Source organism: Salvelinus alpinus, chromosome 26 (assembly GCF_045679555.1).
Source record: "Salvelinus alpinus chromosome 26, SLU_Salpinus.1, whole genome shotgun sequence".
In the NCBI taxonomy this organism is placed as follows: domain Eukaryota; kingdom Metazoa; phylum Chordata; class Actinopteri; order Salmoniformes; family Salmonidae; genus Salvelinus; species Salvelinus alpinus.
In genome coordinates, this window is record NC_092111.1 from 28,785,495 (window position 1) to 28,798,222 (window position 12,728).

Below are 12,728 nucleotides of genomic sequence, written 5' to 3' on the forward strand. Positions count from 1 at the left end.
TCATCAGACCAGAGAACATTTCTCCAAAAAGTACGATCTTTGTCCCCATGTGCAGTTGCAAACCATAGTCTGGCTTTTTATGGCGGTTTTGGAGCAGTGGCGTCTTCCTTGCTGAGCGGCCTATCAGGTTATGTCAATAAAGGACTCGTTTTACTGTGGATATAGATACGTTTTTACCTGTTTCCTTCAGCATCTTCACAAGGTCCTTTGCTGTTGTTCTGGGATTGATTTGCACTTTTCGCACCAAAGTACGTTCATCTCTAGGAGACAGAACGCGTCTCCTTCCTGAGCGGTGTGACGGCTGCATGGTCCCATGGTGTTTATACTTGCGTACTATTGTTTGTACAGATGAATGTGGTACCTTCAGGCGTTTGGAAATTGCTCCCAAGGATGAACCAGACTTGTGGAGGTCTTCAATATTTTTTCTGAGGTCTTGACTGATTTCTTTTCCCATGATGTCAAGGAAAGAGGCACTGAGTTTGAAGGTAGACCTTGAAATACATCCACAGGTACACCTCCAATTGACTCAAATTTTTCTAAAGCCATGACATCCTTTTCTGGAATTTCCAAGCTGTTTAAAGGCACAGTCAACTTAGTGTATGTAAACTTCTGACCCACTGGAATTGTGATACAGTGAATTATAAGTGGAAAAATCTGTCTGTAAACAATTGTTGGATAAATTACTTGTGTCATGCACAGGGTAGATGTCCTAACCGACTTGCCAAAACTATAGTTTGTTAACAAGAAATGTGTGGAGTGATTGAAGAACGAGTTTTAATGACTCCAACCTAAGTGTATGTAAACTGAAAGCTGTGTGTGAGATGTGATGTGTGTTGTGTTGAAAGCTGTGATCTAGAGGAAGGCCCTAAAAATTGTCGAAGACTCCAGCCACCCTAGTCATAGACTGTTCTCTCTGCTACTGCATGGCACGCGGTACCCGGAGCACCAAGTCTAGGTCCATGAGGCTTCCAAACAGCTTCTACCCCCAAGCCATAAGACTCCTGAACATCTAGTCAAATGGCTACCCAGACTATTTGCATTGCCCCCCTCTTTTATGCTGCTGCTACTCTCTGTTATTATCTATGCGTAGTCACTTTATTAACTCTACCTACATGTACATATTACCTCAACTAACCGGTGCCCCCGCACATTGACTCTGTACAGGTACCCCCTGTATATCACTATTGTTATTTTACTGCTGCTCTTTAATTACTTGTTACTTTTATTTCTTATTCTTATTTGTATTTTTTAAACTGCATTGTTGGTTAGGGGCTTGTAAGTAAGCATTTCAAGGTCTACACCAGTTGTATTCATCGCTTATAACTAATCCAATTTGATTTGATTTGATTTGATGTATGTTGTGTTTATTGTTGATCTATCTGCTCTCAGGGTTTCAAAGGGAAGCATGGACATGTTGGCTTCCCTGGACAGAAGGTGAGTCAACCACACACACACACACACACACACCCTACTCTCTTCAGTGTGTCTGTTTGATGTCTGCTACCGTACAGTACACCAATACAGATTATTAGCCTGTTGTTGTGGATGCTGGGTACTCCCTCACCCCACTTTTCCCCCATGCTCTCCATTTCTCTCTTCCTCCTCTCTTCAGGGTGATGCTGGACCTGTAGGCCCACCGGGGACAGCTGGTAGACCAGGACTTGAAGTGAGTCAAACCAAACGTTTCATGCACCTGCTCAATTCATGTTGTTTGATGTTTGAATGATGTTCATATGAAATGAATGAGTGGTAAATAAAACCAATGATGATGTTGTCATTATGGGCCAATGAATTATGACTGTGTGTTGAGTCTCATTGAAACGACCTTTAACTTTGTCAGGGTGACGCCGGAGCCCCAGGGCCTCAGGGTCGACCCGGTCCCACAGGACAGCTTGTGAGTACATGACCTTTCACCTATATGACTCTTGGTTTATGTGGTTGTATAGACTGTGTCTGTTAATAAGGTTTGTGTGTGTGAAAATGTAGCTACCAGGTTATGTTTTTTTGGTAGGGTTCTGCAGGAGCAGCGGGGCCCCCAGGACCGGCAGGCCCAGCAGGAGTGGTGAGAAGAAATATTATCATCATCAATATGTATTTTCTAATGTAGAAGGAACGGTTATCAAACCATGTGTCATCTGCATCCAATCCTGGATTATCTGCATGATTAAATTCCGTGTTAGCGTTGTGTTATGTCAGAGTTATGTCTCAGGCAAGGTTAATCATGACTCTTTCTCTGTTGTTTTTCTCTATCTTCTCTCTCTCTCCCTCTTTCTCATTCTTTCCCTCTCTCTCGCTCTCTCTTTCTCTCCCTCATTCTCTCTCTCTTTCTCTTACTCATTCTCTCTTTCTCTCTCTCTTTCTCTCTCACTCATTCTCTCTCTCATCTCTCTTCTCCTTCTCTTTCTCTTTCTCTCTCTCTTTCTCTCACTCTCTGTCTGTATCTCTCTCACTCTCTCTCTCTCTCTCTCTCTTTCTCTCTTTCTCTCTCACTCATTCTCTCTCTCATCTCTCTTCTCCTTCTCTTTCTCTTTCTCTCTCTCTTTCTCTCACTCTCTGTCTGTATCTCTCTCACTCTCTCTCTCTCTCTCTCTCTTTCTCTCTCTCTCTCTCTCTCTCTCTCTCTCTCTCTCTCTCTCTCTCTCTCTCTCTCTCTCTCTCTCTCTCTCTCTCTCTCTCTCTCTCTCTCTCTCTATCTTTCTCTCTCTCTCTCTCTCTCTCTCACTCTCTCTCTCTCTCTCTCTCTCTCTCTCTCTCTCTCTCTCTCTCTCTCTCTCTCTCTCTCTCTCTCTCTCTCTCTCTCTCTCTCTCTCTCTCTCTCTCTCTCTCTCTCTCTCTCTCTCTCTCTCTCTCTCTCTCTCTCTCTCTAGGGTATAAAGGGGGAGAAAGGCCAGGCTGCAGACAGAGGGCTACCAGGGATGGTTGGCCTTGCTGGACCCCCCGGTCATCCAGGAATGATGGTCAGTACACACAATCCTATTGGTTTCAACAAGATACATATAGAAGATGATAGATATGCATTTCCTTGTTCTGTGTTGGTAGCATGGGGACGAGTTGAACCTTAATCACTGTTTTCTCTCCGTCTTCCTCGGTCTCTCAGGGAGAACCAGGCAGTGATGGAGCTGCGGGTAAAGACGTGAGTAACCCTTCTGATGTGGTGTTTGTCATGATGACAGAAACATGAATGTAGCTGTATTATATTTACAACCTTGTTCTCTCACTGATCATCTTCTGTTCACAGGGATCACCTGGTCTGCCAGGAGACAATGGACAATGTGGTCAAAAGGTAAGAGTCACTGCTCTCCAGTGTGTGTGTTTGTGTTTGTGTGCATGTGTGTGTGTGTGTGTGTGTTTGTCGGCAAAGACAAATTACCACGAGTAGCCACGCTATTAAACCACTGGTTACCTCAGATATGGCCTCCACTACCATAATGGATTATGGGTAGTGTAGTCCAATGGCTGAGGGCTGTTGTGTTGGCAGGGCCGTGGTTGTGCACACACTCCGTTGGTTTTGGCTTATTCAGCAGACTCCCTAACCCAGACATGTATTATGCCCCAAATTCCCTATATAGTGCACTACTTTTGACCACAGAGCCCTGGGCCCCTTCATTTGACTAACCCCTTTTGGCATCATCCTCCATTTTCTACATTCCCCTCAAATACCCTACTTTCCCTGGCAATAGATCATACTACATAGCCCTCTACACTAGATACAGTAGTTGCCAATAGAGTTATTCTCTGTCCCCTGGATAATGCTATTAACTGCGGACGCTACATGAGATGAGGCGATTTGTCATTGTGACAGGAAGGTATTGTCATGGCTTTTAGCTGCAGTAGTACAAATTACAGAGGAGCTCTCCGCTCTTCTCCTTCTTCTCTCTCTTCTGTCATCGTTGGTGTCCAGTGTCCAGTGGTGACGTGTAAACATTAGCCCTTCATAAATGCCTGCTTTGTTCCACATCCATCACAGATGTCAGTCTGATGCTGTTTACAATATAGTGTGTAGGGTACTTACAGAGTGCATTTACTGACACAGGGAGGCTGTGGATGCCTCCCAAATGGCACCCTATAGGGAATAGGGTGCCATTTGGGAGGAGGTAAGTGAGGAATACACTAAAGGCAGGGTAGGACTGTTACAATCTCAAGTAGAGACTGTCCCCTTGTTGACTGGACTCTCCTTCAAGGGTCTGACAGGACAGGTTGAAACAGTTAGCAGTTGGATTGTTGAAGAAACATGGGTGCCAGTGTGCAGGAGTTTATTCATTTTTTCAACCTTCAATATTAAAATCTGTTGTTAGTGGTCCAACAGTGCTTCTCAGTGAATACCTCTCATATCTTACCTATCTCTATCTCTCTCTCCCCCTCTCTCTCTCTCCTTCTCTCTCTCTCTCTCTCTCAGGGTGAAGCAGGTACCCCAGGTCATAGAGGCTCCCCAGGGGAGCGAGGTCGCCCGGGACCCTCTGGCGGAGGTGGGTACTCCTCCAAGGCTGATGCACCAATGATGGGCCAAGTGGGACCCAGAGGAGAGAGGGGCACCGCAGGCTCACCAGGCACTGCAGGGTCCCCCGGACCTCCAGGAATACCAGGCAACGATGTGAGACCTCAGTTACTGTGATGAATTGCATTGATTATGAATTGATTACTTGTCATGTTCTTGTTTGTTCCACAATGTTTGGTCAACAGACTAAAACTCAAAAGACCCAACACGGTTTTTAGCTATGAGAAGAGGTGATTCATGGATTATGTGTGCAGTAGTTAGGTCCTCTTTCATACTGTATATCCTTCTATTTCTCTCCACAGCCTGTGGTCAACTATGACAACATCAAGGACTTCATTCGCCAGCAGGTCATCAAGATCTTTGATGGTGAGAACCTCCTCTTCTTTTATTTTGTATTCATCACCCAGACACGGCAAAGATCTGTCTGTCCTTCCTAACTGAGCTGCAGGAAAGAATGGGAACATGTTTATCACCCAGACACGGCAAAGATCTGTCTGTCCTTCCTAACTGAGCTGCAGGAGAGAATGGGAACTTGTTTATCACCCAGACACGGCAAAAATCTGTCTGTCCTTCCTAACTGAGCTGCAGGAGAGAATGGGAACTTGTTTATTGATTAGGTTTATCATCTATGATTGTACTGTATCTTTCCCCCTACAGAGAGGATGGCCTACTTCATGTCTCGTATGCCGCAGCCGCAAGAGGTGTCATCTCCCGGTCGTCCTGGACCCCCAGGGAAGGATGGTAACCCAGGCAGAGATGGGAATCCAGGAGCCCCAGGTCAGCCAGGACAGATAGGTAGAGAGGGCCGCCATGGACCCTTGGGACCACAGGGTGAGTCTAGACACGTTTCATTCATGCTTTTGATTCTTTTGTCATAAGGCTTAATACCATGGTCATGATAAAGTCATAGGAGACCATAAACAGTTATGACAAGTGATGTCAACTTAGCGTAATTGACTTGACATAAAGGTTAGTTACTCTCTCAAGTAATGTCCTCTGCCGTGTCTGCAGGTCCACGAGGTCTAAAGGGAGAGAAAGGTGACAAGGGTGTAGGGGAGATGGGTGACAGTGGACCCCCAGGAGCACCAGGTAACACGAACTTCAGCCTGTTGAAATAATTTACATTTAATAAGTTATATATTTAAATTGCAACTGCTCTTTTATAATGATTAATTTGTATCCAGTACTTCAATGATGGCCTCTGTCCCTTCATCAATTTCCTTACGCTCTCTGCCCCTCCCCCCCAGGTGTTCCAGGCCCCCCAGGCTATGGTAAGATGGGCCCCAGCGGCCCCGTGGGTCAGCAGGGGGTCCCTGGAGTCTCAGGAACCCCTGGACAGCCGGGTCAGAAGGGCAGGGAGGGCCGGTGTAACCCCTCTGACTGTATGAGCCAACCAATAGAGTGGAACCCTAAGGGCCCTTCCATCAAGGGCCCCTACTAGAGAGAAAGTATTGAAGAGAAGAGGAGGAGAGAGATTGAGAGATAGAAGAAACAAACCCAAAGACCAGAAGGCACTAGAGAAAGGAGAGGAGGGGAGAAGAGAGAACAGATCAAACAGAAGACCAGAGCTACCGTCCGATCAACAGAAATCATCTCAGGAGAACAAATGAATACTGAAGCACCAATAGTTGGTGTGGAGGACCCATCCTTAATTCATCAAAGGGGTTGCCAGATAGCTGTCCTCCTCACCGCCTGTGTAGAAAATATATATGTGTAGGACCTTCCTCTAACTGAAGCCTTAGTACCGGCTGAAGTGGCTTCAATAAAGGAGATATTTGGACGCTGTGCTCTCCTCTCTTTCATATATTTTCCCAACTTTAGCTGCCAGCTCTTTGTATATGTTAGACATGTTTATTTTGACAACAACAGCAAGAGCATATCCAGCCTTTGAAAAACGACCTGCAAATTCTTCCTCATCTTCACTATCATCCTCATCTTCATTCTGATTATAAAACGTGCCCATTGGGAGTATTAGGCAGCTACCTTGTGATATTCTGCTTCGATCTAGCTTCTGTCTAGCCATAGAAACAAAATGAATAGAACTGACATGGCACTCCCATTTCAAATTCCCATTCTAATCGTTCTATCTCTTTGTAGATTTTGTTTGATTTCTATGCTTGAATATACTCCCTCATCACTTGAATGATGGCTGATGCTTTAACAGATCTGTACGCTATATCCTCAAATTATGGCCTTATGAGAAGTTCTCACCTTCTCTTCCCTGTTTGCGTGAGAAGAACATAATGTACACCTCCCAACCTGTTTTGTACATATTTCTATTTATATGTAATAGCTTTTTATACATTTTGGATTTGGCATCAACATTGCTAACCATGTTTTCGCTATGGTCAACTGTCAGGAATCCTCTACGAGTATGGTTTTTATAAGCTTTCAAAGTGGAGTTATTTGTTCATTTAAAAAAAGAAATGGAGAGAAATTAGCTTTTTATGTGAAAGTAAATTGGATTTCTATATGGTGGTAAATTATGCTTTGGAAGATATTTTCATGCTTGCCTTTGTATAAAGTAGATGACATCATTTTCAAAACTTCCTCAAAACTGGCAAACAAATTACATTTCTAGTTATGTAGCAATTTATCAACAAGTCTCTTTCATCATCAAGCTCATTTTTGACAACAGAGCAACTGTAAAGGGATCATTTTCTCATCCAGCACACCACTGGTTACTGTAACTGAAATAACAGATCAACTGTAAAGGGATCATTTTCTCGTCCAGCACACCACTGGTTACTGTAACTGAAATAACAGATCAACTGTAAAGGGATCATTTTCTCGTCCAGCACACCACTGGTTACTGTAACTGAAATAACAGATCAACTGTAAAGGGATCATTTTCTCGTCCAGCACACCACTGGTTACTGTAACTGAAATAACAGATCAACTGTAAAGGGATCATTTGCTCGTCCAGCACACCACTGGTTACTGTAACTGAAATAGGGTTGCAAAATTCAGGTAACTTTCCAAAAGTTCCCAGGGTTTTCAGAAATCCTTGTTTGGAAGAGGGACAAGCAGAACATTCGGAATTCTCCAACCAGGATTTATGGAAGACCTGGGGATTTTGGGCAAGTTACCGTCATTTTGCCATACTTAACGGAAATAGATGCTTTATGACCACTAAGAGAAACAGGCAGAATTTTCATAGGAGAGGCTGTTTAGCATCTTCACCCAAACCGTCGCTGGCATCACTGTGCCAATCAGCTTCTCCTCGTATCCATTACTGAGTACAACTTGTATGTCTCCTGCCTTGTATGTTGTGTTGTTTTGAATGTTTGCAGTTTAACCTGTCATCTATACACTACAGGCCAGGGTGTCAGTAACCACTAGCTGTGTAAGGGATTTGTCACCATGTTTAGATTCATATGGATGTTCTGAGTTGTTATTGGAAGGACCATGAGGTTTTCCTGATGTTTTGACCTGTCCATAGTAGTTCCTGGTCAGGAAAACCTACTGACCCTAATTATACTGAACAAAGCACCCCAAAACTTCTCCTCTCTTCATTCCTAGCTTTCATAAACATCTTGTTGAAACAACACAGCTGTTCCCCTGCTACTCTCAGTATATCTGTTGTGTGTTTTATGTTGGCATCACTTTTTATCAAGAGATGTCTTTTTTAATGAAAACTTTTCAGAAAAAGATAATAAAATGTTTTAAGCAGATGTGGTCTGGTCAGGATGTTGTTGATTAACACACTTTACACATCAAAGTATAAAATGTGACTCAGTTTTACCATACTTACCATCAATGTCTTTTATTGGAATGCCTTTTCTTTGTTCTCTGAGTGAAAGCACACTAGGTACAAAACGTTCACTATCGCTCCAATTAAATGATGTAGCTTTTCAAGTAAGCAGAGTGCTAGAGCGGATTTTGTATAAACTCCAAGCTGTAAGACTCATACTACTATGTGAATGAGTCCAAGTGGAAAACGTTTCAGGTTAGCCCTTCACAGAAGCTTAACTTCTGCAGCTTTGAGAGCATGACGTTGTATTACACACAGAAGAATAGGGCAGGATTAACTGCAGATGATTCAGCAGAAATACAACTAAAGAAAGACAGAAACTGAACTGGGTGTTTGGGGACACTCTAAATGGTATAGGCTTTATACCCAGAATACCTAGCCCTACAATAGTGAATGTCATTATCCTGTAGTCTAGGCAGTAAACTACATGCAGTTACGCAGCACTTAAATCTCACCTTTTCATATTTCTTGGAAAACAGTTGGCAACCAATTTAAAGGGTGCATCACCAGCAATGACTAGACTGGAGTGTGGCACACAGACAGAGAAAGTCTAGACTCTATCCATTAACCCGTCTCTAAGCCCAATGGAATAAAGGCCATGTCATTTTTGTACATTCGTTTCTTTTCAGAGCTCCAACAGTTCCCACATGAGAGAGAAGAACATTCAGGTTTTTACAAAACGTTCTTCTTTATTGGTTTGGAATTGGTTGACCTGAACAACCAGGGGAAAAAATCTAACCTACGTCTTTACAGATGAATCATATAAAGAACAACAAATAGAATCACTTCTGTTAATGAAAAGAATCAGTCCTGTGTGTTGTTAGAATGTTGACATTGATTGACTCCATGGAAGTTAGTTGACAGTGGCATATAAATATTGATTTGTGTAACTGATCTGTTTGGAAAAGCAGTCATTTGAACTTTGAAACTTTATTGCTGATTAAGTTCATTAACACGGGTTGTTTTGGTTGGTTCATATTCTAACCCATCCTCTTTTTTTCTCTCTACATAAAATCAACACACATTTACAAAGATTTACAGCACTAAATTATGGGAGATAGATGGGAGTGCCCATCGGGATATGCTGTTGCCAGGCAACTACAGGAAGAGATCAAATCTAAAGAAATCATTTGTTTCTAAATGAGGCGAAAGTAGACGGGGGTGGCACTGTACATGTGAGGCAAAAAATCGGGTTTCACTATTTCACTCAAGCATACAGGTGACAGGTTTAGCAATACACCTTCCAAAGGTACGGTATGGTGTGTGGATTTTGATTTTAATATTTTATTGGTACCTTTGTGTACACTTGTAAGGCACCTCTTGTTTGGTGGGGAGTGGAGGTGGGCATATGCTTGCATTATTTGCTTCAAAACATATATTTAAATATTAATATTTCAGATATAAATCAATCCAATTTAAAGTGACCACGGTACAAAACAAAAACACCAATCACTGGACTCAAAGTATATCTCTGCTCCTCCCAGTCCAGGGGTTACGGCTGATGATGACATCATCAATAATGTCACTGGATATGATATTCAGATGTCACTACGTCTCTCTCTCATTCTCTCTCCCTCTGTGGTGGGGGTGGGGCAGTTGGACGTGACTGACATTTACATCCGCCAATCCCTGACCAGAGATTATAAATTCAGAGGGGTGTTATTGGCTGTGAGTGGCTGTCATCATGGTGATTTAAAATTGGTGGGCGTGGTATGTGTTGCAAACAGAGTCTCTAAACAGTAGAACTGAAGGTCGTCAGTTTAGGGGTCAGGGAACAACATCATTCACGATCGTATTGCCCCCACTTCTCGCTATCAATGGTATCCAATGAAGGAGAGTGGTCTCTCTCTTTCTCTCTCCTCTATCCCTCCTCTCTCTCTTCTGTCTGTCTCTCTCTCTCTCCCTCCTGGTGTTGTGGGGCTCTTGATGGAGAGGTCTCATGTTAGACTCCGGGGCCCTTGACCCTGGCGGAGTCCTGTAGTCTGGGGGAGGTGTAGGCAGAGGCAGCTAGGCAGGCTGCAGCCTCACAGAACCCTGGAAGACCAGTGGGGCCCGCCTTACCGGGATGACCAGCCTCTCCTGCCGAGCCCTGGGGGCCTCGCTCGCCAGGCTTACCGTTTCGAGCCACGCCGTCAATACCAGGAGGACCTGAGGAGGTAGAGGAGGAGAGAGAGAAAGAGATAGCCATTTAATTTACTACATTCCTTTGAAGAGAGTTTTAGTTTTACACTGTAACTTCCTCAGGTAAGTTGGTACACCTTGTTAATAACTGGATAGGTGTGTAGAGGGAGGTCACTTCTAAGTGTGTGTGTGGGGGGGGTGGGGGGTGGTGCGTGTGTTAGGAGAGTGCATGTGGTGTCTCACCTGGTATTCCAGGGGGTCCTGGCTGGCCAGGATGTGGTTTGCCAGAATTTCCTCGGTCTCCCTTTGCTCCTCTCTTTCCTGAACAAGAGAAAGATGGAGGGGTGGAGAGGGGTTAGGGATCTTTTCTAAGTTATATTACTTTTTGAGTGATCAGTGTCTCATTTTATCTGGAACGTCGCCAATTTCAATTTCTACCTTTCAGTCCGGTGTTGCCAATCTGGCCGGAGGCTCCAAACATTCCAGGGATGCCACGGGCGCCGGTGAGGCCGTGTGGGCCCTGACCACCAGGAGCTCCTGGGGGTCCAGGAGGACCAGGGGGACCCATGACACCGGCTCCACCCAGTACGGCACGCTTAGCGCTCACCGCTACAGCCGCTAGACGCTCTGGATGAGGAGAATAGAGGATGTATATTAGCTATAGTACATATACAGTCAATGTTTTACCCAGATACGGTAGACTCAGTAGACTCAGTAGACTCAGCAGATTTATAATGTTGTGATCGCTTACCTTGCAGCATCTTCAGAACCACCTCAATGATGTGCTGGTCAGATGCATCCCGTCCCTGTAGAGGAGCAAGGAGAGGGAGAGAGAGAGGGAAAGATGGATGACAGGATGGTAAATGGTGGATAGAGGAAAGGAAGGTAGAGGAGAGGAAAGAAAACATACCAACCAATCATCAATCAATAAGTCAGTCACTAGCATTCTCTCGTCAGTATAATCACACCACAATCTCACTAATCCCTGCTTTTTTCCCCTGCTCGTTAGGACTCACCGCTGCCCCCACGATTCCTGGCATGCCTGACAGTCCTCTCTCTCCGTTGAGGCCACGAGGCCCGGGCAGTCCTCCTGGTCCCTGGTCTCCTGGTTTACCTGAGTCTCCTGTGGGGCCGTTGAACCCTAGCTCTCCCCTCACTCCTTGCTGTGGAGGAAAGAGGAACAGATGAGATCCAGCACTGTTTGATGCTAAGATAGCATTTGATTAGCATTGAGTAGCTTCAACTAATTTCAACTAACTTCGACTTACCTTCGACGAGCTTCAACTAGCTTCAAATGTCATTGACTAGCTTCAACTAGCTTTAACTAGTTCCAACTAGGTTTAACTGGCATTGACTAGATTTGACAAGTTTTAACTAGCTTCGATTTGCTTCAACTAGTATTGAATAGTTTTGAATAGCTTCCACTAGCTTCGATTAGCTTCAACTAGCTTTGATTAGCTTTGACTATCTTTGACTGGCTTCCATCTGCTATCAATGAGGTGTGATTGGATGTGACCCCAGTGATGTTCTTACCTGTCCTTTGGGTCCAGGCTCACCACCCAAACCCTGTCAGAGGACGAGAAAGAGAGAGACAGACATACAGACAGGTCAGTCCACTCCAGTCTGAAATGCTAACTGTGGCTCTACAGTTAGGAAGTTTGAATTTTCCCCTTAGATTCAATCATTCCTCTTCAAGAAGTTGAAGATATGAGGCATTTTCTCCCCCATCTCATCCTGATAAAGCCACTCACCGTCTCTCCTTTCTCCCCAGCCAAGCCTTCTACACCAGGATCCCCCTGAAAGATGAGAGAACGAGAAAGAACAAGTTAAATCAATTGATCATTGGCCATTGCGTATTGCTATAGCAGTCATTGTGGATACTTCAGCATGCGGCCACGCCGTGGTTTAAGTAACAGGCTTACTGCTACTCACAAAGTCTCCCTTCGCCCCAACTTTTCCTTGGAATCCCTGTGAAGACAGACAAGTCACACAGTAAATACATAATACATTATAATAAAGAGCAAAGACAATATATTGATCTGGCCAAGGACTGCAGGAGACACAGCGCACAGTAAGAAAGATGTAGTTTCATCTAAAGACATGGGAGATGATGACTCTAGTACTATCATTTATATTGCTTAGGCTCTGTGCGAGAGAACGGCTGCAGGATTCGTGGTTCAACATTGCCACCACTGGGCCGTTTGGGTAACTGCATGATCACGTGTATGATTCGACTCAAATGAATCCCTATTGTGACTTCAATGTTCAACACAAACGAACACACGATGCACTCGCACGGACACATTCAAACAATGTCTCGATACATACACCTCCGCAAACTAACAGATGCAAGAGCAC

The 12,728-nt window shown here is 44.3% G+C and overlaps 2 protein-coding genes across 8 annotated transcripts in view; one reads left to right on the forward strand and one right to left on the reverse strand.

Annotated features, from left to right (window-relative positions):
• LOC139555089 (collagen alpha-1(XVI) chain-like) overlaps positions 1-8,169 on the forward strand; it is a 123,662-nt gene extending 115,493 nt beyond the window's left edge. For all 7 annotated transcript variants that reach the window (XM_071368568.1, XM_071368569.1, XM_071368563.1 and 4 more), the window contains 12 exons: positions 1,390-1,434; positions 1,613-1,666; positions 1,841-1,894; positions 2,012-2,062; positions 2,868-2,957; positions 3,098-3,133; positions 3,239-3,283; positions 4,397-4,591; positions 4,798-4,861; positions 5,153-5,326; positions 5,507-5,584; positions 5,743-8,169. In XM_071368568.1, coding sequence (XP_071224669.1) covers positions 1,390-1,434; positions 1,613-1,666; positions 1,841-1,894; positions 2,012-2,062; positions 2,868-2,957; positions 3,098-3,133; positions 3,239-3,283; positions 4,397-4,591; positions 4,798-4,861; positions 5,153-5,326; positions 5,507-5,584; positions 5,743-5,936 — 1,080 coding nt within the window. In that variant the 3' untranslated portion in view covers positions 5,937-8,169. The remainder of the gene's footprint in view (positions 1-1,389; positions 1,435-1,612; positions 1,667-1,840; positions 1,895-2,011; positions 2,063-2,867; positions 2,958-3,097; positions 3,134-3,238; positions 3,284-4,396; positions 4,592-4,797; positions 4,862-5,152; positions 5,327-5,506; positions 5,585-5,742) is intronic.
• A 743-nt stretch (positions 8,170-8,912) lies between these two features.
• Positions 8,913-12,728, reverse strand: part of LOC139555091 (collagen alpha-2(IX) chain-like) — a 31,862-nt gene continuing 28,046 nt past the window's right edge. Inside the window, exons 25-32 of the mRNA XM_071368570.1 lie at positions 12,303-12,338; positions 12,122-12,166; positions 11,904-11,936; positions 11,387-11,533; positions 11,122-11,176; positions 10,809-10,997; positions 10,614-10,691; positions 8,913-10,397 (exon numbers count right to left, since the gene is read on the reverse strand). Coding sequence (XP_071224671.1) covers positions 10,192-10,397; positions 10,614-10,691; positions 10,809-10,997; positions 11,122-11,176; positions 11,387-11,533; positions 11,904-11,936; positions 12,122-12,166; positions 12,303-12,338 — 789 coding nt within the window. The 3' untranslated portion in view covers positions 8,913-10,191. The remainder of the gene's footprint in view (positions 10,398-10,613; positions 10,692-10,808; positions 10,998-11,121; positions 11,177-11,386; positions 11,534-11,903; positions 11,937-12,121; positions 12,167-12,302; positions 12,339-12,728) is intronic.